We start from the raw sequence: 25,702 nt of genomic DNA, 5'->3' as shown, positions 1-25,702 counted from the left end.
CAATTGAATGTACCACAGATGGACTCCAATCAAGTTGAAGAAACATCTCAAGGCTGATCAATGGAAACAGGATGCACCAGAGCTCAATTTTGAGTCTCATAGTTAAGGGTCTGAATACTTATGTAAATAAGTTATTTCTGTTTTTTATTTTTGGTCAATTTGCCAAATTGTCTAAACCTGTTTTCGCTTTGTCTTTCTGGGGTATTGTGTATAGACTGCTGAGGATTCTTTTTTCTTTTTTTAAATCCATTTTAGAATAAGGCTGTAAAGTAACAAAATGTGGAAAGTCAAGGGGTCTGAATACTTTCCGAAGGCACTGTATATAGTGTAAGTCCGTTACTCAAGTGTGAATCACTCTAAGCTGGATGATGCCTGATATGAAACCGAACATTGTTTTATTTGGAAGCAACAGAGCATGAGAAATATTCCTCTGTTATCATGAATTGCAACAATTACTTGAGTACTTTTCAAATAGCCATCGGGCTAAGTATCAGATGCAGATGTGTTCAATCCAAATTCATATAAAACAGTCATGAGGACCTTTTCTGTCAAAGTTTCATTTTTCACAACCCATGTTATCAGATTTTTTCACAAGAATAAAAAACTGATTCCAACTCAAGGGACCTATCTAATAAAATAACTGGTTTAAAGATCAATGTATAAAGGTTCATTAAAATCAATGTACATTTCTGATACTTCAACGGATTCATAACAAATCAGCTAAGTGATAATTTCACACAGTGCTCTAATTTAAGTACACAATTGGTGTTTCTTGTGATCGGCTACAATGTAATATTGGAAGGCAATTTGTTTTTATTTTTTTGTATGTGTATAATATCAAAGCAATAAATATTACCAGTAAATAAACTTTACTTTTTAGATTTTTTAAAAACTATTTTCTCATTTAAAAAACCCTTATACAATCTAATATACATTATGAAAAGTTGTACAGCTTTTTATTTATGTTTAAAATAAGGACTCACTTGTTTTTTATATGTAGATATAAATATATATATATATATTGTCAAAATATATGATCATATTGTCAAGAGAGAAAAAAAATGACGAACATACGTCTCAACAGAAAAGTTATAAATAAGGGTCCAAGTGAAGATTTTGGGACTAAGGTGGGGCCTTAAGAATTTTCATAGCGTCCGTGCGGCCTGCCTCAAGTTGCCCATGGTCAATGTTAGCGGCAGCCGCACCCTTCCACGACCATTTCCTGGTAGTTTTTTAGGACCACCTTGTCGTGTTCGTCCAGGTAGAGCATGGAGATGGCACTGAGCTCCGTGGGCACGCAGCAGGCCTTGGGAATGTTGGTGTTCACCGAGTTCACCAACGTCTGAACGATGGCGTGGTTGGTAGAGTTCAGGTGGTCTGCCAGGGGGAAGGGGCATTCCCCATGGCAGTAGTATGCCTGGTACCCTGGGGGCGCCACTATCCAGTCATTCCAGCCCACATCGCTGAAGTCGACGTAGAGAGCGTGACGGCGACAGTTGCGGTTACGCTTACGCCCCCGCTGCTTTGGGCTACGCTTGGCCCGACGCGTCAACGGGTGGCCCTTGCCGTCATGGCCGAAGGTGACCAACAGGGGGCGTAGCTGCTCCCAGTCCTCCCCGGGCTCCTGGTGCAGCGAGCGGCTGATGCGCAGGTGGCGGCCCTGGTGGCGTGGTGTCTGGTTGAGGTGCTGGACCTCCACGGCCAGCCCATAGTTGGGCAGGCGCTCCCGTGTCCAGCGCAGTACGGCGGGGCTCACGTCAAAGCTCTCCCAGCGCGATGCGTTATGGCGCACCAGCCGTGTGTCTAAAAGCCGCGTGATTAGCTGTCCGGCCCGCGGGGGCTTCAGCACCTCATACACGTTTATCCGGTGGAGCTGATCCTTGTCCCCCTCGCTTTCCGTAATGGCCTCATCGATCTGCTGCCGGAACAGACGCAGCTCGGCCGATGAGAGCAGCTCGTCCTCTGGGATGTTGCTGAGGTTGAAGAGAAAGCGCAGTGGGATGGCCTCGCCGTTCTTCGTCTGAGGCTCGCCCGGATGAACCGGCTCCATGTGCTCTGAGAAAGACAACAGGACACAGTCAATGTCATCACTTTTACCAAGGGAGTCTGTATGGACTGCCATCTTGACTAATGACAGCCTGTATAGATTTGATTTAAGAGTTTATCACTGAGTTTTTTCATATTTTATCTTTGCCTCTGAGTTCCGTTCACTTCCCTCATATTACTATTAATTAGTTCCCTCCAAAACTATTACACCGTTGGTTGTTTAACAGTACCCTTTGTGTCAATCTTCATGATTGCAGCCACACAATTTTGGCCTGCAGTTATGTTTTGTGGAAGACAGCTTTCCACTGTACAAAAACACATACCTCTGCAGTCTAACATGCCTTAATTGACACACAAGAATGTCCACGTTCACTTGGGATAGCCTCCGGGGACTGAGTGTACATCGTCCATACTTCTTTATCTATCCATAAGGATCATACAGGACTTCCCACAATGCCTTTCTCTGAGCACTTTGCTGAAACATGCATTACTTAGAGGGTGGTGATTAACGTACCGCAGCTACCATATAAACATAGTGGAGGGTAACTATTCCATGCACAGTCTGCAGAATTCTGGCAAGACCACCATTGTTGGGAAAGGAATGTTGTGTCTACTATTTTCCTGCTCAATCCGGCCCTGTTATTTCACACTCAGGCTTTAATCTTATTCAGGTGGTTGTCATTATTCAAACCTTCTGTGTTTTTGATTGGCTCTACAGTTTGTTAACTAGGGACATTTGTCATTTTCATCATGAATAATCATTACGGATTCCCACAGACAATCTTTTGGTGGAGGAGCAGCAAGAGAGCTAGGTGCTGCATAGTGTTGTTTTGGTGGTGTCCGAGGTGGAACTGCATTAGAGCTGTTAAATCCACAAGCGGGTCGTTACTTTACCTTATTGCGGACACTGCCATTGAATGCAACGAATCCACACCGCACAAATCCCATGCAGCTGCGTTAGAAGTTCATGCAGCCACGTTACAAGTTCAAACCTCTAATTAGACTGATAAGTCTCATAAATTCACCTATCCAAATGAACATGAAAACATGCATTAGCCTAACATGAATGGTTTGACATTTCAGAGTGATTATTTCTAACATTGATATAGCCTAAACTTTCTAGCTCCGTTTAGAATTTCTAACTCTGTAGGGATAATAAGGAAGGGAGTGGTTTGTGACACACAAGAGCAGCCGTTCACCAATATGTCAGCTCATACCACAGTTACACCTCCAACACCGCCAAAACATCTGCTATGCGGAAGTCGGCCAAAGCTGGTTAACGCTCGATTTGATTTAATCCAGGGCTAAGACTAAGTGGAGGCCTGGAAAACACAGCATTTCCCATAGCTTGAATTCCTGGAGGATTTAGTGGGTAATTGCATCTTTAACCTCAAGAGTTGTCTTTGACGCCTTGCATTGTTCCCTGTACAGTTTCTCCCTGCTTGAAACCAACACAGTTCCCCTTTCACATAGTTTCCCTTCCTTAGCTCTGTCGTTGTCAACTTGAACTTGGTGCCTTGACTAAATATCTTATTACCGTGTAGTGTTTCCTGAAAAAGTAACTCATTTGAATTGTTATACAATGGAATTTTACATGAAAACAGAGAACCTAGTTTGATCTCAAGAAAATGCTCCAAGCATGTTATTAGCATAGTTAAACACACACATCGCATCATAGACAGGCGGCTGAGCCTCCTTCTTCCTGAGTGGCCTTGGTGCGGTGCTGTGTCATCTTAGACAGTGTGTTAGACAGGCCCCATTAATTAAGGCTGACTCATCCATCCCTCCTCCCCCGAGGGCAGACATGTTTTTCTTCAGCCCTCCAGCTCTGCCTTTCTGTCCAGCACTCCCTCCACTATAATACACTACTGTCACACTGTGTATGATCTCTGGATTACACAATACACATCTCTGTTTTAGAGCACATACTTTAGCCACATATGTTATACAAATGTTCTTATGTTCTTTACCTCTGTTGATCTCAGTAGTACATGAAGCCTATTACAGAACTGTTGTTTCTGACTGGCTCTCCATAACACACTTGTATAGTTGTATACACCCATGCTAAGGTGTCTCTCTTACACAAACTTTGGATAAGGACCACTATGGCACCTCTGATCCGTCAACATGACACCGTACAGAAAGACCCAACAGGCTACCTCGCACGTTCTCCTGCATATTACTGTTTCTCTATCACCCTAGAGTTAGTCTATATTCCAACTTTCCACAGTGCTTCTGGTTGAGTCTGCTCTGCTCCCAGTGCCCACATTGTTGGCAGGAGGGACTTTATATAGAAGGCTGCAGAGTAGCATTAAAGATAATTGCATGTTGAGGAAGGTCCCTGTAAAAGGTCCCTAGCTCCATTTAAACTGGAGACATGAGAGAGAGGCACACTACTGCTGGCCAAAGGCTTTTTTAAGCCCTTGTGCTGGGTGGGGTGAGAAGTGTAACTCAATAATATGAAGGTATGCTTTTCCTTGAGCTGCTAACCAAACACGCTGTAGGCTTTGTCGGACTGCAGATTCTTTCAGGAGGGGAATTTGTCTGACTGAATTCTTGCCACTTCTTTGGCCACCATTTTGTGACCACATCCTTAGATTTCATAATTTATGTTGAAGGTGGGAGGGGGATGTCTTATATTCATGTTTAAGTGGTGTAGGAAATGTTGCATTTGAATTTGTTTCGATGAGACAGAGATTGTTGGGCTTATGGGTCCACACCCACCGCGGTAGGTGGTGAGACATACAGTGCCTTGCGAAAGTATTCGGCCCCCTTGAACTTTGCGACCTTTTGCCACATTTCAGGCTTCAAACATAAAGATATAAAACTGTATTTTTTTGTGAAGAATCAACAACAAGTGGGACACAATCATGAAGTGGAACGACATTTATTGGATATTTCAAACTTTTTTAACAAATCAAAAACTGAAAAATTGGGCGTGCAAAATTATTCAGCCCCCTTAAGTTAATACTTTGTAGCGCCACCTTTTGCTGCGATTACAGCTGTAAGTCGCTTGGGGTATGTCTCTATCAGTTTTGCACATCGAGAGACTGAAATTTTTCCCATTCCTCCTTGCAAAACAGCTCGAGCTCAGTGAGGTTGGATGGAGAGCATTTGTGAACAGCAGTTTTCAGTTCTTTCCACAGATTCTCGATTGGATTCAGGTCTGGACTTTGACTTTGCCATTCTAACACCTGGATATGTTTATTTTTGAACCATTCCATTGTAGATTTTGCTTTATGTTTTGGATCATTGTCTTGTTGGAAGACAAATCTCCGTCCCAGTCTCAGGTCTTTTGCAGACTCCATCAGGTTTTCTTCCAGAATGGTCCTGTATTTGGCTCCATCCATCTTCCCATCAATTTTAACCATCTTCCCTGTCCCTGCTGAAGAAAAGCAGGCCCAAACCATGATGCTGCCACCACCATGTTTGACAGTGGGGATGGTGTGTTCAGGGTGATGCGCTGTGTTGCTTTTACGCCAAACATAACGTTTTGCATTGTTGCCAAAAAGTTCAATTTTGGTTTCATCTGACCAGAGCACCTTCTTTCACATGTTTGGTGTGTCTCCGAGGTGGCTTGTGGCAAACTTTAAACAACACTTTTTATGGATATCTTTAAGAAATGGCTTTCCTCTTGCAACTCTTCCATAAAGGCCAGATTTGTGCAATATACGACTGATTGTTGTCCTATGGACAGAGTCTCCCACCTCAGCTGTAGATCTCTGCAGTTCATCCAGAGTGATCATGGGCCTCTTGGCTGCATCTCTGATCAGTCTTCTCCTTGTATGAGCTGAAAGTTTAGAGGGACGGCCAGGTCTTGGTAGATTTGCAGTGGTCTGATACTCCTTCCATTTCAATATTATCGCTTGCACAGTGCTCCTTGGGATGTTTAAAGCTTGGGAAATCTTTTTGTATCCAAATCCGGCTTTAAACTTCTTCACAACAGTATCTCGGACCTGCCTGGTGTGTTCCTTGTTCTTCATGATGCTCTCTGCGCTTTTAACGGACCTCTGAGACTATCACAGTGCAGGTGCATTTATACGGAGACTTGATTACACACAGGTGGATTGTATTTATCATCATTAGTCATTTAGGTCAACATTGGATAATTCAGAGATCCTCACTGAACTTCTGGAGAGAGTTTGCTGCACTGAAAGTAAAGGGGCTGAATAATTTTGCACGCCCAATTTTTCAGTTTTTGATTTGTTAAAAAAGTTTGAAATATCCAATAAATGTTGTTCCACTTCATGATTGTGTACCACTTGTTGTTGATTCTTCACAAAAAAATACAGTTTTATATCTTTGTTTGAAGCCTGAAATGTGGCAAAAGGTTGCAAAGTTCAAGGGGGCCGAAAACTTTCGCAAGGCACTGTATGTGTTGCTGCCATCGCCATTGGAGTATTATCAAATGGGGATGGACTGTTGATGTCTAGAAAATGATTCTAAACCATTGCTGTTTCAGGTGCTGGTTGGCCAATTAGCTTGACTTTGGCTCATGGATTCTGTAACGGGGCATGTACTACCGTTCAAAAGTTTGGGGTCACCAAGAATTGTCCTTGTTTTTGAAATATAAAGCCAGTCTCAACATCAACAGTGAAGAGGAGACTCTGAGATGCTGGCCTTCTAGGCAGAGTTGCAAGAAAAAGACGTATCTCAAACTGGAAAATAAAAAGAAAAGATTAAGTTGGGCAAAAGAACACACACTGGACAGAGGAACTTTGCCTAGAAGGCCAGCATCCCGAAGTTGCCTCTTCACTGTTGACATTGAGACTGGTGTTTTGCGGGTACTATTTAATGAATCTGCCAGTTGAGGACTTGTGAGGTGTCTGTTTCTCAAACTATACACTCTAATGTACTTGTCCTCTTGCTCAGTTGTGCACCGGGGCCTCCCACTCATATTTCTATTCTGGTTAGAGACAGTTTGGGCTGTTCTGTGAAGGGAGTAGTACACAGTGTTGTATGAGATCTTCAGTTTCTTGCCAATTTCTCACATGGAATAGCCTTCCATTCTCAAAACAAGAACAGACGGATGAGTTTCAGAAGAGAGTGCTTTGTTTCTGGCCATTTTGGGCTGTAATTGAACCCACACATGTTGATGCTCCAGATACTCAACTAGTCTAAAGAAGGACAGCTTTATTGCTTCTTTAATCAGAAAAACAGTTTTCAGCTGTGCTAACATAATTGCAAAAGGGTTTACTAATGATCAATTAGCGTTTTAAAATTATAAACTTGGATTAGCTAACACAAGGTACCATTGGAACACAGGAGTGATGGTTGCTCATAATGGGCCTCTGTACGCCTATGTAGATATTCCATTAAAAAATTTGCCGTGTCCAGCTACGATAGTCATTTACAACATTAATAATGTCTACACTGTATTTCGGATCAATTTGATGTTATTTTAATGGATGAAAAAATGTGCTTTTCTTCCAAAAACAAGGAGATTTCTAAGTGACCGCAAACTTTTGAATGGTAGTTTATGTCATAAACATCCATTGTATAATTAACTGTACACTCCAGGAAATATGTACTTTTCTCACACTTACCAGAGGGAAGGTCACATCACCTCTGGATTTCCCCAAGTTCTCAAAATCCATGCATTTCTCTCTGATTCATTTATTGGGTTTACATTTTGACATTTCATCCAGAGTGACTTACAGTAGTGAGTGTATATATTTTCATACTTCTTTAATACTGGTCCCCCCTGGGAATCGAATCCACAACCGCAGCATTGCAAGCGCCATGCTCTACCAACTAAGCCACATGGGAGCACATACAGTAGGCCTGGTCCGAGTGGATAAGGCATGAAAGTACTACACAACTGCTGTTACCAATGTGGTCCTCTGTACACACTTAGAGAAAAGGGTTCCAAAAGGATTCTTCGGCTGTCCCCTGGAACCAAAAGGGTTCTACCTGGAACTAGGACTGAGCGATATGGCCTAAAACTCCTCTAAATGTTTTTCTAACTTATGGGTGATTCACAATTTTAAAAAAGTTCTCTAAATAAGCTTTGTTACACAATTATAGGTCAATAAACTGCATTTCAAACAGTCTGGAATAATTGACTGAATTATACCTAGGCTAAATATATGCCTCCCGAGTGGCACGGCGGTCTAAGGCACTTTGTGTCACCACTGTCCCTGGTTCGAATCCAGGCTGTATCACTTCCGGCCGTGATTGGGAGTCCCATAGGGCGGCGCACAGTCGGCCGGGGTAGACCACTGACTTGCATAGTTATAAAAGAAAGGCTTCCTCATTTTGTTATTTGATCAAAATAGTTTAACCTGCTTTTTTGCAATAATCACTGATCTAGCTTTCAAGTCTGTCTATGGACATTTTCTTTTTGTTACAAATTTAACCAGAACCATGCACAAGCCCACCTGCTAGTGAGTAGCCAACTTTGATCTATTTGCTTGCTAACAAGGTAGTACAGTTGAACTGTTATGAATACACCCTCCTGTCCGTCTCCAACTGTTTGAACAACACAGCCTGTTCACTTTGTTGACATCGCCTATACAAATGCTGCTAGCGGTACGTGGTATCGCAATGCCGCGAGCACCAGAACTTGAGCACTAATTTTCCACAATCATGTTCATTGATATTTCCGTTTTAGTAGGGTCTGTTCTGTTCTACATTTTGGGCATTGAGACATAAAAAGTATCGTAAAAGCTGATTGATGGTCATTCCGTCGTCTGCATTGGCCGTACAGCATTGGCTGTAGCATGGCTGAAGCATTCATACTTCTTGCGCTTCACGGAGCAGAGCTGGTGTGAAGGAAGTTGTCAAGGAAGTGAGTTTGTGTTTATATAGGACGTATCACCCCCACCTACCATCAACCAATCATGTCAACGCGGAGTAATACGTGCTATTTTGTTACAAAATCTGGAAGGTGCACAGTGATGCAAGCCTCCTGAGGCTCCGCAATTGCGTCACACTCTCTACGGAGCCTCCGGACTGCAGTGTCGGATCAAGCATAAATCGCCTTTTAGAAAGTTTAAGTTCTCCTCTGTTACAGTAATATTATGTCTCAATGTGTTTTGGTGCCCATATGACCGATTCTGTTGGACCAAACTTCAAATGCAAATAGTGAGTTGAAACTACTTTTTGGCAGAGAGGAAGAAGTGATCTTTCGTCTTTGTTGTTGTGAGGGACATACAGTAATAACCTTGATTCTTGCGATACAGGCATTTGGAACATTGCGAGAGAAAAATATACCATTCATTTGAGATATTGCCCAGCCCTACCTGGAACCAAAAAGGGATCTTCAAAGGGTTCTCCTATGGGGCCAGCCAAAGAACCCTTTTAGGTTCGAGATGGCACCTTTTTTCTAAGAGTGTACAGACAGTTACTTACATCACTCTCCTTCTATCTCCCTCTTTCCCTCCCTCCCTCTCTCACACTCTCTTTTTCTCTCTCTCTCTTTACCTTCGTGGTGGAAGCCCCTCACAGTGTTGGCGCGGCTAGCCGACCTCTCGGGGTACTCAAAGGCGGTGTCGTGGGTGCCGGCCTCCTCAGCCTCGCCCGATTGCAGCCGGTAGAGGTCCAGCAGGTAGCGTGGCACAGTGGCCGAGCGACTGGGCCGCGGTCGCCTCTGCAGTCCAAACATGTGCAGCAGCGTGGCCTCAAAGTCCCGCAGCAGTTCATGGCTCTGACCAGCAGTCCGGCTCTGCAGGCCCGTGGCTTTCTTCTTCCCTTCCTCAGGTATCAGACTAGCATGGTTGCTCTCTCCCAGCAGGACTTGGCATAATAAAATGACCATCAGCATTCGATTACCAGGAATCATGATGTCTCTGGGAAGGCAAAAACAGAGCAAAAAGAGATAAGTGGGGAGTGTGAGAGAGAGAGGATAAAGAAAGAAACCTCTGTTTTAAGTGACATTCTATATTTGTCTACCCTTCCTACATCTCCTTCTTTTCCAACATAACCTCCACCCTATTGGACCCTTCACTAGTGTTTTCACTGTAAATGTCCTCTAATTGGTTATAATTGTCCTGTCTGGCTTGTTTACAGTAAAATGGCCTACGATCAGATAGCCCCCCTATGCAGTTTATCTGTTGCAACATCCTCCAAGAGTAAACAGCTGGTTGAAGAACACAGCTTTTTGAACGGAATCTGAGGGCCATTCCTTTTACCCCTCCTCTTCCCTCTCTCTTCCTCCCTCTACCTCCTCTTCCCTCTCTCTTCCTCCCTCTACCTCCTCTTCCCTCTCTCTTCCTACCTCTACCTCCTCTTCCCTCTCTCTTCCTCCCTCTACCTCCTCTTCCCTCTCTCTTCTTCCCTCTACCTCCTCTTCCCTCTCTCTTCCTCCCTCTACCTCCTCTTCCCTCTCTCTTCCTCCCTCTACCTCATCTTCCCTCTCTCTTCCTCCCTCTACCTCGTCTTCCCTCTCTCTTCCTCCCTCTACCTCCTCTTCCCTCTCTCTTCCTCCCTCTACCTCCTCTTCCCTCTCTCTTCCTCCCTCTACCTCCTCTTCCCTCTCTCTTCCTCCATCTACCTCCTCTTCCCTCTCTTCCTCCCTCTACCTCCTCTTCCCTCTCTCTTCCTCCCTCTACCTCCTCTTCCCTCTCTCTTCCTCCCTCTACCTCCTTCTCTCTCTCTCTCTCTCTTCCTCTCTTTCCCTCCTCCACTATGATTATACAAATAGGAGAAACAGCTAAGGGGTCAAAGCAAATTCTTAACTCGATAAGGAGCCCAGTCCCTCAGTCTACCTCGACCAATCAAAGACAAACAAAGGATCATGTGCCACACATTTCACCAACAATTCCTCTGCAAAAGTCAGACCAGACGCTCTTCCATTTTATTAATCTTGTCATTTAAATGTAAAATCTGACAAACTCCTGAGAAAACAAAAGGGAGAAATACGGAAAGATGGGTCAATGGTGTCACATGGCATCAATTGATTTTGCCTGGTCCACTTACCGACAGAAAATAAAGCATGGGAAAACAGTCCATGTTTGTTGGGAGCCGGCAATGGTCGCGTTCCTCAGGGAAATGTTACGTGGTGCTGGGGGGCTGCTCGAGAGTGTTGGAGTGACCCTGTTCCTGAAATGTACATAAGAGAAAAAGGACATTGTAGTCTTTGTAGTCTAGCTTAGAGGCAAATACTTCCGGCTTTTTATTTGTCACATGTCACATGTACCGAACACAACAGGTGTAGACTTTACCGTGAAAATGCATACTTACAAGCTCCTTCCTGACAATGTAGTGTGTGTGTGTGTGTGTGTGTGTGTGTGTGTGTGTGTGTGTGTAACCCAGTCTCTCTTCATTAAGGCTTATCACATAGACATTTCAACATTTAATCAAATGGCTACCCAGACTATTTGCCCCTCCCCTTTATACTGCTGCTACTCTGTTATTATCTATGCATAGTCACTTTAATAACTCTACCTACATGTATTTATTACCTCAATTACCTCGACTAACCGGTGCCCCCGCACATTGACTCTGTACGGTACCCCCTGTATATAGCCTCGCTATTGTTATTTTACTGCTGCTCTTCAATTATTTGTTAGTTTTATTTCTCATTCTTATTGAATTTATTTTTTATTTTTTATTTTTTTAACTGCATTGTCAGTTAAGGTCTTGTAAGTGAGCATTTCACTGTAAGGTCTACTACACCTGTTGTATTCAGCATTTCACTCTAAGGTCTACTACACCTGTTGTATTCAGCATTTCACTGTAAGGTCTACTACACCTGTTGTATTCGGCACATGTGACAAATAAAGTTTGATTTGATTTGAAGTGAAGCTAAAGGTTACATTCATGTTCTCTATAGTGTATCTGGTATGTCAAGAGTAAGGAAACTGACTACCATTCAAAGAGCAGCCCTTGTAGACACCACACATTAAATAGGACAGAAAATGAAGCAGCCAAAACATATCATGTAACAATTAAGTGAGAAATATTCAAATTCAATATTTGTTACTTCAAATACAATTTTTTGACTCAAGCAGACATATTTCAGAGATCGTGACACAGCATACCTCTATAAGCAATTCGTCTGTCAATTAAAAGTAGACCAAAGTCACTGTAGAGAGCATGGCTTTACGTAAACACTGCCTTGCCTATGCAGAACAGACAGACAGTGTAGATGGGAACTCACTTGTCCTCCCTCCTCATTAAGGCCAGCTATCAGATGGTTCATGACTGCTCTGTATTGATTAGTAGGGAATCAATCTGCATCCCAATGACGGGTTAAAGGGGGCCAAACTACTTTTCTAGAAACTTAAAGTGCACTGCACCCATCAAAAATACCTTCCTCTTCCCCTCCTCCCCTCCTCCCCTCTGTTGTCCTGAGATCTGTGGAGTCAGAAATGATGACAAGCCTGCTGCTCTGCTCTTGACCATACTGGCATCAATAAGCCTAAACCCAACCTCCATGGACTCAGACAAGTACTAATGCATCTCTATATGCTGTCCTCCTGTCCTGCCCAGTATAGTGCACACATATTTACTAACAACATATTTAATGCTACAGTACATAGTATATATAGTATATATATACCTAGTCTCAAACTTGTGTGATCTGAGTTTGTTGAACCTGGAGGTGTGTCTTTCAACCCTGGTCAAAAGCATAATGTGTGTGTGTTTTTATTGTGTATTTCTTTGTTATTTTTTACACTGCACAATAATTGCCTTTCGGGCACAATATAGATCTATTGAATTGAATAGAACCTTGTTTTTCCAGACCAGACCAGACACACAAATTCACCACTGCAGTATGCCAACAAGAATAAAACCACAAGTCTATTAATCACAATTTGTTATGCAATACAATTCACTTGAGTGTCATGGCAAGGCAGTTCTAGAACTGAGACAATCCTATCCAATGCCTCTACACACAGCGTTCTGTCCTGTAGATGGTTTACGCCCATTCTGTGGATCTACGACATCACAAACAGAGGGACTTGGCCCTAATGAATATCTTGCTTTTACACACATTGCTGAATCACACAAATAAAATGAAGAGTGTTTGTGAAATAGGGCCTGGGCAAACAACAGTACCGCAGATAAGACACTTCAACACTTCATTTGAGCCCATTCCATTATAACTGGAATGTGTTCCACTGGAATTGGCTGATGTAAAAAGGGCTTTAATAATACACTTGATTGATTGATTGATTTGATTGAACTGTGTGTGTGTCTGGGTTCATATCTCTGTGTTTATCTTTTTCCCTCCATGGGTCACTGTACATGCAATCAAGGAGATATTTTTCATTTTTTGTAGCAGAATTAGATGTTGACCTTTGTGTGACCTCATGTTCTCCGTCGTGACACAAGGTCGTGTGCGTGTGTGAGAACCATGGTGAAGAGGCAGTAGGGTTCTGAACATGATCAGCTCTATTACCCATAGGGTGGGGGTGGGGGGATAACGTGTGTGCATCCCTGACAATAAACGCTCATTGTGCCGAGAGGGCCTCTCCCATGATTACAGCGATTCAAACCACTCAAAACAGTGACTACAGAACTTCTTACAGTAATGACTGACAGAGCCACTTACTATAAGTTGATGGATTCACCAAGTAGGTTGATGACAGTACTAACCTTCTACAGTATATAGGGATGTAACCAACAATAATGCTCATCATATTTCTTCCTTGTCTCCTATTATATTGTAATGACCAATGTATAGGAGGATGTCTAGAAGGATAAATAACAATATGTTTGAACAATTACAGATGTACATAACTCTTCCTTTTATTGGGTTATTCTGCGTTATTCAGCTCACCAGCTGTGATCAGGCCTAAAGTAGAGGAGAGGGACAGTAAGGAAGAAAGCGTAACATCCACAGTCTGAGTTTTGAACCGAAACAAGAGACAGTGACATATTTTGCAATGAATGTACTGTAGCCCAGGGTGCAATTAGGCCTGGCAGTTAGCTTCCTCTGGTTTGGCCTAGTCCTCCTCCTCCCTAGGCCTCCCTGTATTTGACTTCCCTCTTCCCTCTGTCTCCTCCTCCCTCCCCCCTCTCTCTAACCAGAGATAATGTGATCAGACTATGCACATGGTGCTTTAGATGTGTTTCCTGAGGAATTTGACAGGGATGGTGGGAGGGGAGCAGGTTACCACGGGAACAGACAATAGTCCAGGGCCTAATTGTACTTTTTTAGCTCAAACTTCCCTGGCAGGTATTTCCTTATTTTGAGGAAGTATTCCAGCAGCATTCATATTCCATGCTTTTTTTTTGTCTACTGTGAAAGTTTAGTATTCATTTTAAAAATACAACTTGTATGCTCTATGGGTATACTTTATGAAAAATAAAGCATGATATATTAACTTATTTCTGACAATAAGTAGGGAACAAAAACAACAGCAAGGTGGTTTTGAAGACAGTTCTGAGACTACAAATGGATGTTTCTAATCGTAATCAATCATCAGTTGATTGTCTGTCTAGTTGTTATGTCAAGGGCAAAAAATGTGTTTTATGTTTTAACCTCATCAGTTAATTATAAATGATTTAGTGATCTTCTTCCATTTGAAGTTATAGTAAAAGTAAATGGCTATATCTTCAAGGCCAAACAACAGTTTGACGTGACATCAAAGTTATTGAAGCGTGTGCCAAAGCAGGTTGCTAGTTAATTGCTGAATGTGGTTTAAAAACAGACAAATAAAATACAGCATGAACGTTCAGTCGTTAAAACACTGAAATTCAACCTTATCGTTGTTTTACAATGCTTTGTAAAGAATTGGGTAGGCCCTATCTATACAATCATTCATAATATATCTTTAGATTAATTCATGTTGCTCTCAACATGTTGTATATGCTCCCTATAATAAGGAACGAAAATAGACAAACAAAACAATTGGGTTTGGCAATGTCAAGTACTCTACGTTGATTTACACAATAGCCTATTCTCTCGGCGCTCCCGGCAGTTTGTTCTGATATGTATAACCCCTTATGATCCAATTTTAAATTCAGCTTTTTCTTCCCCTTTTTGCTCTGTTTTTTTTCTCTCCCTAAACTGTAAGCATGGGTCTGTTTGCACTTAGCAAGGAGGCCAACTTCTCAAAATTAAGAACAGAGACGTTTACTCTAACTGTCAGCTGCATGCCCAAATCCTTTCTTATAATTAACTTGCTGTAAACTGTGGAATTGTGGTGGAATCATTAGTCATCAAATCATTTATTTAAACAAACGAGTAATGTAATGATTTAACAAATTCGAATATGCTAGTGTTAGTGGCTGCAGGTTGAAAAGTCCCAGGGTACATGCGTCGGGGAGGCCGGAATTAATACATATTTACTCTCCCTTTATTGTATTCATGAGATTTTCTTTAATAATGTCTAAATTCGATACATAGATCTTGATATTTTGTGCATGTGAGCCATTTGTTTGTTTGTAGTAGCAGTTTGTAGTGTACAGTGCGTCCTTATTTGTTCTTATAACACGTTGGAGATAATTGTGTTTCCATGACGTTGTAAACCCCAGTCATTTATTCTTAAATTACCATTAGGCATCTAAATTATATTACATTTTTAAAGAAATAGGCTTTGACATTTGAGAAATCTAAAATCACCTAATTGAACTACAGAGCACAGCTATATTTACGCATGAGACCAGTCTCTGTCCCAGGGTGTCTATTAATTGAATGTAAATTTCAACTATAAGGATTAAATCCATAATCTGACAAATCTGTAACGACCTGGCGATGAATGTTTGGAAAGGTGAAAAGTGAGGGTTGCCATCCCAAACGGTTACCAAATGGGAAATATGCGCACTAGTTACTGTGCGTGCAGGTGTCTAAAAACCCGAGTGCCCCCCGCCCCCCCTCCTCTAAAAAATGTCTACTCATGCAACAGTTATAAACTCCCAAAGCAAGTACTGTTAACATTCTTTTGCAGAAAAGTATCGTATTATTTTTTCCATGTTAAACACTTTCTGGCACAATTGTCCAGGCGTGCGTTAGTATAGTCGGTGATCACTTTATTTCACTTGGGGGCAAAAAATAATAATAATGAAGTAGCTTCAGTAATCGAATTAAATGCAATGGGCTACATTTAATGTTCAGTATCATGAACATGAGCCGCTGTCGTTAGGCTAATATTATTTATTACCTATGCAATTTCAATCATTTACATTTCATGGGAAGAATATATCAGCCTAATGTAGCTCATCGGAGCCTAAACTCGTTACGGAAGAACTATGTTGGCTAATTTTGTAGACTACTTGCATAGAGTTGAGTTAATAGGCTATAATTGTTTTGTCGCATTCGAATATGCCACAGACATGAAGTTGAGCGTCGCTTACCATTAGTAGGGGTACAGGTAGTATCCTCGAGAAAAGTAAAAATGACAAAAAGAAAGTGCGAGCTCTCCCCATGCAATGGAAGTCCAGGTGTAAAGCATGTACTGAAAACGCCGAATGAACTTATGGAGAAGTACGGTGGTTCCTTCGGATCATTAATTCCTTAACGACCCCTCTAAAAAACAAGAGGCGAGAGAGACGATGGCCGGAGACGGAGGCGGTTTGAAGCAGCGTAGGTTTGCAGCGGGGTTCCCATTTCCAGAAGTTCATGGGGGCGGCACACTGCGCGAACAGGCGGACTCTCCAACTGATCAAGCATCTATTGCCCCTTGCCGTTTTTATGTGTCCGCCCTATTTAGCCTTCCTGCTTCCTCCTACCCCTCTCCAACCCCATCCCGCTGTCTCAAACACCTTAGATAAACCCCTCCCCTCTCTTCTCGACTTAAAAGAAGAGACACACGTTGTGCGCAATTTGGCCCTATAAATACATTTAAACTTTATAATATTATTCTGTACATTATTTAAATATTACATGTAATTTTTAGATATGACACTTCCATATTTGTATTTGAAAATGTAATTTGTCTAAAATATGTAATACTACATTGCTACTATTGCTACTCTGCAACTAATTAATATAAATCCATTTTAAAGCCAAACTTTTTCGCCCGTTCTGTCATAGAGCGCGCGCGTGTTCTTGCATTTTGAATGCGTGCATCTGCATTTTAAGGTCCCCACATAAATATACCAGACTGTATTTTTGGACTGATGTGCGCAGAGCTGCATGCATATGCCTCAGTCCCACATTATATCCATTACATAGCTAATAATGACATAATTACGTCTCCATTCAACATGTATATCTCTTCCTCAATGCCTTTTATTGATAATGGATAAACTCTGTTCCCATTCCTCACCCTCTCTGTTTATTGTGTTCCTATGGAAACGATCCTCTGGGGTTCAAGGAAGAGTTCAACTTTTCTTTTTCAGAGGTCTCTGGTTAAAATGAATACAGTATATAGGACTACAGTACCATGTGGTGTGACATATGTGCATGCCATGGACAGTGGAATAGGAAGTGTCTTACTACATTTTCACCTGCATATTTACCTGAATGTTCCTCTCTAAATCTACTTCTGAATTATTTTACATATCAAGCAACCATCAGACTACATTAATGAAAGCTTGTAAGATGCTTGAGTGATAGTACAAAAAATTATGTACCCCACACTATACACTCCACAGTTGAAAAATCCCTAGTAATGGTTAAACAAGCATTTCTGCTTCACTTTACCCCTTGGCCTTTTAGGACCAGTTAAGTCTTTAAGACACGTTTTTTCAAGACTGCAGTGCAGAGAAATTGGCTTCAATGAAGCCTTAAATCTGCTCTGGATCTCTCTGGCCAGGGTCACGTAAGTGTCCTGAGAAATGCACTCCTATGGAGGGGATTAGCCTGAGACTGAACAGTGGTCTAAACAGGAAGTGTTGTAGGCTGGCAGGGGAACCTAAAGCAAATGGCCGCTGTTGTTTCTCACGCTGTATTTACTTTCGGTTCCACTTTACCCCGACATTAGTCCATCCAGTGGTTCCTGTTTGCTTGGCGTTGACTTTTGCCTAGTTATGATATTATATGTGCCTCATTGGCATCCAGAGTGTCTTCTGGCTTTGTATGGAAAGCTAGTTAATGACTGTTAGTTAAGTTAGTTAATGACAGTCTTGCCTTAGACATACATCTACATGCATAGTGGTTATGCAAAAGCTGCAGATAAATGGTGGAGCATCTGGGTTTTGGGGGCATTCTTTAAAGACTCCGATGGCCTAATATACAGTACATCACCTTCTAATGCATTTCTTCTGCATGACAAGGCCACTGGCTGGACAAAGGCTACACAGATCTGTGACTGTGACTGACTCTTATCACGTGACATTACTAAATGCTTTGTCTCTGTCTCTGGGTTTTTTATAGACTGAGACATCTGTTGATCGCCAGCTGTTTTTATTTAACGGCCACCAATAGTTGACTGTGTAAAAATATAATGTTATTGTACATCTATTACTGGTAACAGTAACTGGTAACCTGTAGGATATGAGTCTTCTGCAATATATTCAGTCTGGCATAAGCAGGAATGCAACAACATATTTGAAGGTGTCTATGTTTTAATGTTGTTTTTTAACAGTTTAATAAGTTGATGTTCACAAATAGCACATAGAATACGAAGAGTAGGATAGGGCTTTTAAAAGATTAGGGTAAAATAACTTGTGGTAAATATAGCACAAGCTATATAAAAAGCTACTGGAGGACCGGACCCCCAGATCCATCAGGTCTGGAGGAAGCAGCTTAGCTCTTGAACTTTTTATCCCACAGCAGCTGTACACACAGCCAGCCCGTGTCATCAGAGTGCGACACACTCACGGTCCTTTCCCTCCACACTAGCCGTGGCAAGCAGCCCAGCCAATGAAGACATCAGCAGAGTGAGCAAGGAGATGTCGGGAGGGTCTATCGTAGGCCACAAGGTTATGGCTGGAGATGGAAGATTTGGGAGGGAAAACATTTTGGCTGTGCGAGCATCTCGGGTTCTGATCTCACATTGGCATGCAGAAATTGATATATAAAGTGAAGGGCTCCTCTGGAACCAATTCAACTGGCTGCAACAGAGTGGTCAGCAATACCAGTAATCTGAACAAATAAAAAGCATTTCCCTCTTAAGGATTGCTATTAAATATCTTCTTCATGCTGTCCGTGGTTTCCGCCAGACTCCCTCAGATATTTGTGAATGATTTCCTCCTTATCCACTGGCTCTTCCAGAACATTTGGCCTGTTTGGGATCAATCCCATCTCCAAAACATTTCAGCTTGATGAGTCGCTCAAGTGTATTACACAATAACATGGAAAGACGGCTGATGAAATGCAGACAAATATGCATGGAAAGGGGGAGACAAAAGAAAAGAAAATAACCCCATTCCCTCAGTTGGAAGGGAGAGTAGAGGGAAGTGGAGGGAGTAGTTGTTCTGGTTCCACAGGGGCCTTCAGAAGACCCTCTTGGGCCAGTGGAGATACTCAATCCTCCCACTCTGGAGAGATGAGAGCTTTGCTGGCATGGGATACGGTGCAGGCCTGGTAGGGCTGTGGCTGAGGGCACCTGGCTTTGGGTCTCTAATGGAGGTCCACTCCCAGGCGTTGACCAGGCTTAGCCCCACTTAGCTCCCTCAGATCCCTCTGAGATTACCAACCCTGGGTGGTTTAGCACTACAGACACTGGCTGCACCACCACCACCCGTCCTACTGTCAGAGAGAGGGCCATGTCAATTTATTCTCCCAAACTGATATATTTTACTTTTTGCTTATTTTTTAAAATATTTTTATTTATTTCACCTTTATTTAACCAGGTAGCCCAGTTGAGAACAGGTTCTCATTTACAACTGTGACCTGGCCAAGATAAAGCAAAGCAGTGCGACAAAAAACAACAACAAAGTGTTACACATGGGATAAACAAAACTACAGTCAATAACAATAGAAAAATCTGTATACAGTGTGTGCAAATGGAGAAAGGAGGTAAGGCAATAAATAGGCCATAGTAGTGAAGTAATTACAATTTAGCAAGTTAACACTGGAGGGATAGATGTGCAGATGATAATGTGCAAGTAGAAATACTGGTGTGCAAAAGAGCAAAAAATGCAAGAACAATATGGGGATGAGGTATGTAGTTGGATGGGCTATTTACAGATGGGCTGTGTACAGCTGCAGCGATCGGTGAGCTGCTCAGATAGCTGATGCTTAAAGTTAGTGAGGGAGATATATGTCTCCAACTTCAGCAATTTTTGCAATTTGTTCCAGTCATTGGAAGCAGAGAACTGGAAGGAAAGGCGGCCAAAGCAGGTGTTGGCTTTGGGGATGACCAGTGAGATATACCTGCTGGAGCGTGTGCTACAGGTGGGTGTTGTTATGTTATTGCAGTAGTATTCGTCGTTTTCTTGTGAGCATGCTGAGCTGAATCCTCAGGTGACATCTGTCACTGAGCAATTGAGAAGGTCAACAGTCCTGTGCCGGTGCATTTGGTGAGAGAGTCGATGATTTCACCTCCACGGCTGTGAGTCACTAAATCCTTCTTGGAACCGCTCACCTATGATTCAATAGCAGCTCAAAGGGGAACTTGGAGTGCAAACCCCCGGCCTGGTGTCATATAACACCCTTCGTTTTCTCGTATTTTTTTTCAGACAGAATTATTCATTAGTGCAGACACGCGCCATGGCCATTGATCAAATATAGCTTTCACTATACGTCCCAGACTTCTCGCTGGAACATTCTACAACCCAGCTGCCTCTCGTTTCTCAGTAATGGTCTGTGCAGCAGCGAGTTTGGCCAGTAATCCCTTAACTCAGCCCATGGATCTCAAAGCCTGTAAGTGGCGGGAGGGGTTAAAAGGAGGGACAGAGGGGGGTGGTGAGAAGTTGAGGAGAGATTGCAGAAACCATTTTAATCCTTAATGGAATTGGCATGTAAACTCATGAACGTAGAAGTAAACACAAAGAAAATGAAGAGGGATGGATTTTGGATTGGTTGAGCTCTTCCGGAGGGGCACTATGCCGAAATTCACGTTTCACCCCTCCTCCTCGCCTCTGATAGAACAAAGAGAGGTCACTGTCTCTTCCGGGCCTGTCTGCTTCAGCCGAAAACACGCTTTAATAAACACCATTAATTTGCTTTTACAAGGAATGCTGAAGTATTAAGGGCTCTATAAAATCTCTAAAGTCGAAGCATAACAGATTCCGTAATATAAATGTTAAGGTAATTTCCGATTAAGCCGACATATGCAGCATTACCGTTAATGCAGTCTACGCTAAAGCAGGAACATTGACTTTAAATTTCAATCATGCTGTAAATCTGAATTTCTGCAATGTGGATTAAATAGTCACTGTGTAATGATTTTTTTCTTTAGTCCACATGTATATACAGTTGAAGCTATAGTTCTAGCAATAAAGCCTTATTTTGATAAAACATTTTCCCATGGTGGAGCTAAAGAGGAATAGATTTTCCCCTTGACATCACTTGCACTGATCAGTAATTGGAATTTTGAAATCCTAAAGGTTTTGATGACATGCAAGTCTAAATAAAGCTGTACAAAAATGTGGAAAATCCAACAGATGCTTGGTGGATTGTATTGTTAAAAAATAATGTTAAGTATTGAAGTGTTTACCAAAATACCCCGGAATATCTGTTCAACACGGGTACTGCAGGCTCCATTAGAAACATCATCAGTGACACTTCCCACTGGGCACAGACGTCAGGTCAACGTCTACTTTTGATTTACATTTGGTTGAGTTGTCAACGAAAGTGAATTCAACGTGAAATCGACAAAAAAAGGCCACCATGACATTTGATTTAGGTTAAAGGTTGGGTGAAAAACACTTAATTCCCTTAAGTTGATTCCTTTTTCAAATCCAATTAGTTTTCCACATTGATTATACGTCATCACATAGAATTTTTTTGTTGAAATTATATTTTTTTAACCAATACAAAAAACATGAAATCATTTATCTTTTGTCTGTGTTTCATATTTTCCTTCAATTCGCAAGAGGTAGAATGTGTCTCACAGGAGAAAGCATTCGTGCGAGCGAAACAGCGCCCCTCTGTCTCTCTTCGTGTAGGCCATCTATCTAATGTGTTTCTGTTCAAAAGGAGTATGACATTGTTGCTGCCCGTAGCATTGAAGGCAAGCGAACCCAGAGAGCATTTGGCCTCCCTTGATTAAAAAAAAGTCTTAAAAAAATTGCCAATCAAGCGTTGCTCTAAACTGAGTGAGCTCAACAGTGAATGGTCCTGGCGCACCCAAAAAAAAAAGTCAATGTAAACCAGCTTGGATTTTGGCTCCACTCCTATCAAATCCCGGTGAGAGCATATGTAATTAGAAGAAACACTTGTAGGTGCCAGGGAGGGGAGCGGTAGCGAGAGCAGGCGTGACACCTGGGCGAGCCTGACGGGCCGGCCGAGGCCTGGGCGCTGGACCATCCGGTTGGGGCATGACAGCCCGATGAACTAGCAGTTGCATAGGAGCCTGACAACGTATGACGATGTATGTTTTTTCATGTTATTTGTAACTTATTTTGTACATAATATTTCTGCCACCGTGTCTTATGACTGGAAAGAGCTTCTAGATATCAGGAAGGTCTGGGTGCCTTGTAAGGAGCCGACGCTGAGAGGGTATTCTACCTTTACCACCGGTACTATTAGCCAATCGATAATAAAATAGACAAACTACGATCTCGTATATCCTACCAACGGGACATTAAAAACTGGCTGAACAACGACATGAATAACATATAGCTGGCGGGTTTTAAGCTTTTTCTGGCAAGATAGAAAAGCGGCTTTTGGCAAGACAAGGGGAGATGGTCTATGTATATTTGTAAACAACAGCTGGTGCACGAAATCTAAGGAAGTCTCAAGGTTTTGCTCGCCTGAGGTAGGGTATCTCATGATAAGCTGTAGACCACATTATTTACCAAGAGAGTTTGCATCTGTATTCTTCGTAGCTGTCTATATACCACCACAAACCGATGCTGGCACTATGACTTCACTCAATGAGCTGTATACGGCCATAAGCAAATAGGAAAATGCTCATCCAGAGGCGGCGCTCCAAGTGGCCGTGGACTTTAATGCAGGGAAACTCAAATCCATTTCATCTAATTTCTACCAGCATGTTAAATGCGCAACCAGAGGTGAAAAACTCTAGACCACTTTTACTTTTACTGACCCTCAGTTTGGCAAATCTGACCATAATTATATCCTCCTGACTCCTGCAAAACTAAAGTAGGAAGCACCAGTGACTCGGTCAATAAGAAAGTGGTCAGATGAAGCAGATGCTAAGCTACAGGACTGTTTTGCTAGCACAGACTGGAATATGTTCCAGGATTCTTCTGATGGCAATGAGGAGTACACCACATCAGTCACTGACTTCATCAATAAGTGAATCAATAAGGTCATCCCCACAGTGACTGTACGTACATACCCCAACCAGAAGCCATAGATTACAGGCAACATTCGCACTGAGCTAAAGGGTAGAGCTGCCGCTTTCAAGGAACGGGACTCTAACCTGGAAACTTATAAAAAATCCTGTTATGACCTCCGAAGAACCATCAAATAGACAAAGTGTCAATACAGGACTAAGATTGAACTGTACTACACTCCGACGCTCAGCCGTGAGCTGCCCAGTGACACATGCCTACAAGACAAGCTACATTACTTCTATGCTCGCTTCGAGGCAAGTAACACTGACCAATGCATGAGAGAATCAGCTGTTCTGGATGACTGTGTGATCACGCTCTCCATAGCCGATGTGAGTAAGACCTTTAAACAGGTCAACATTCACGAGGCTGCAGGGCCAGACGGATTACCAGTATGTATACTCTGAGCATGTGCTGACCAACAAGCAAGTGTCTTCAATGACATTTTTAACATGTCCCTGACTGAGTCTGTAATACCAACATGTTTCAAGCAGACCACCATAGTACCTGTGCCCAAGAACACAAAGGCAATTTGCCTAAATGACTACTGACTCGTAGCTCTCCCGTCTGTAGCAATGAAGTGCTTTGAAAGGCTGGTCATGGCTCTCATCAACACCATTATCCCAGAAACCCTAGACCCACTCTAATTTGCATACCGCCCAAACAGATCAGATTAACACCACAGCCATCCTAAAATCTATGCCCTCAATCTCACACAAATTATCAATGAACCTACCAGGTACCTCCCCAAAGCCGTAAACACGGGCACCCTCATAGATATCATCCTAACCAACTTGCCCTCTAAATACACCTCTGCTGTCTTCAACCAAGATCTCAGCGATCACTGCCTTATTGCCTGCATCCGTAATGGGTCAGCGGTCAAACGACCTCCACTCATCACTGTCAAACGCTCCCTGAAACACTTCAGCAAGCAGGCCTTTCTAATCAACCTGGCCGGAGTATCCTGGAAGGATATTGATCTCATCCCGTCAGTAGAGGCCCACTGCACTGAAGATAGGAAAAACTGTCACCACTGATAAATCCACTATAATTGAGAATTTCAATAAGCATTTGTCTACTGCTGGCCATGCTTTCCACCTGGCTACCCCTACCCCGGTCAACAGCACTGCACCCCCCACAGCAACTCGCCCAAGCCTTCCCCATTTCTCGTTCTCCCAGATCAAATCAAATCAAATCAAATCAAATCAAATTTATTTATATAGCCCTTCGTACATCAGCTGATATCTCAAAGTGCTGTACAGATCCAGTCAGCTGATGTTCTGAAAGAGCTGCAAAATCTGGACCCCTACAAATCAGCCTGGCTAGACAATCTGGAACCTTTCTTTCTAAAATTATCTGCCGAAATTATTGCCACCCCTATTACTAGCCTGTTCAACCTCTCTTTCGTGTCGTCTGAGATTCCCAAAGATTAGAAAGCAGCTGAGGTCATCCCCCTCTTCAAAGGGGGGGGGGACATTCTTGACCCAAACTGCTACAGACCTATATCTATCCTACCCTGCCTTTCTAAGGTCTTCGAAAGCCAAGTCAACAAACAGATTACCGACCATTTCGAATCTCACTATACCCTCTCTGCTATGCAATCTGGTTTCAGAGCTGGTCATGGGTGCACCTCAGCCATGCTCAAGGTCCTCTTAACCACCATCGACCTGCTTTGCTTTATCTTGGCCAGGTCGCAATTGCCTACCTGGTTAAATAAAGGTGAAATAAAAAAATAAAAAAATAAAAAAAGATCCACAGATGATGCAATCTCTATTGCACTCAACACCACCCTTTCCCACTTGGACTAAAGCAACACCTATGTGAGAATGATATTCATTGACTACAGCTCAGCATTCAACACCACAGTGCCCTCAAAGCTCATCACAAAGCTAAGGACCCTGGGACTAAACACCTCCCTCTGCAACTGGATCCTGACTTCCTGATGGACCGCCCCCAGGAGCTAAGGGTCGTTAACAACACATACGCCATGCTGATCCTCAACACGGGGGTCCCCTCAGGGGTGCGTGCTCATTCCCCTCCTGTACTCCCTGTTCACTCATGACTGCATGGACAGACACAACTCCAACACCATCATCAAGTTTGTCGATGACACAACAGTGGTAGCCCTGATCACCAACAACGATGAGACAGCCTATAGGGAGGAGGTCAGAGACCTGGCCGTTTGGTGACAGGACAATCACCTCTCCCTCAACGTGATCAAGACAAAGGAGATGATTGTGGACTACAGGAAAAGGAGGACCGAGCATGCCCCCATTCTCATCAACAGGGCTGCGGTGGAGCAGGTTGAGAGCTTCAAGTTCCTTGGTGTCCACATCACCAACAAACTAACATGTTCCAAGCACACCAAGACAGTCGTGAAGAGGGAACGACAAAACCTATTCACCCCCAGGAG

At 42.7% G+C, this 25,702-nt stretch overlaps 1 protein-coding gene across 1 annotated transcript; it reads right to left on the bottom strand.

The window, feature by feature from the left end:
• Positions 1-378: 378 nt before the first annotated feature.
• Positions 379-16,617, bottom strand: LOC112256771 (bone morphogenetic protein 4). Its single transcript, XM_024430257.2, has 4 exons — positions 16,294-16,617; positions 10,966-11,088; positions 9,472-9,836; positions 379-2,055 (listed from the first exon to the last, which is right to left on the bottom strand). Exons 3-4 carry the CDS (start codon positions 9,827-9,829, stop codon positions 1,190-1,192), a joined length of 1,224 nt encoding a protein of 407 aa, XP_024286025.1. The 5' UTR covers positions 9,830-9,836; positions 10,966-11,088; positions 16,294-16,617; the 3' UTR covers positions 379-1,189.
• Between the last annotated feature and the right edge of the window lie 9,085 nt (positions 16,618-25,702).

This window comes from Oncorhynchus tshawytscha, linkage group LG08 (genome assembly GCF_018296145.1).
Source record: "Oncorhynchus tshawytscha isolate Ot180627B linkage group LG08, Otsh_v2.0, whole genome shotgun sequence".
NCBI lineage: Eukaryota > Metazoa > Chordata > Actinopteri > Salmoniformes > Salmonidae > Oncorhynchus > Oncorhynchus tshawytscha.
This window is presented reverse-complemented; position numbering and strand designations above follow the sequence as displayed.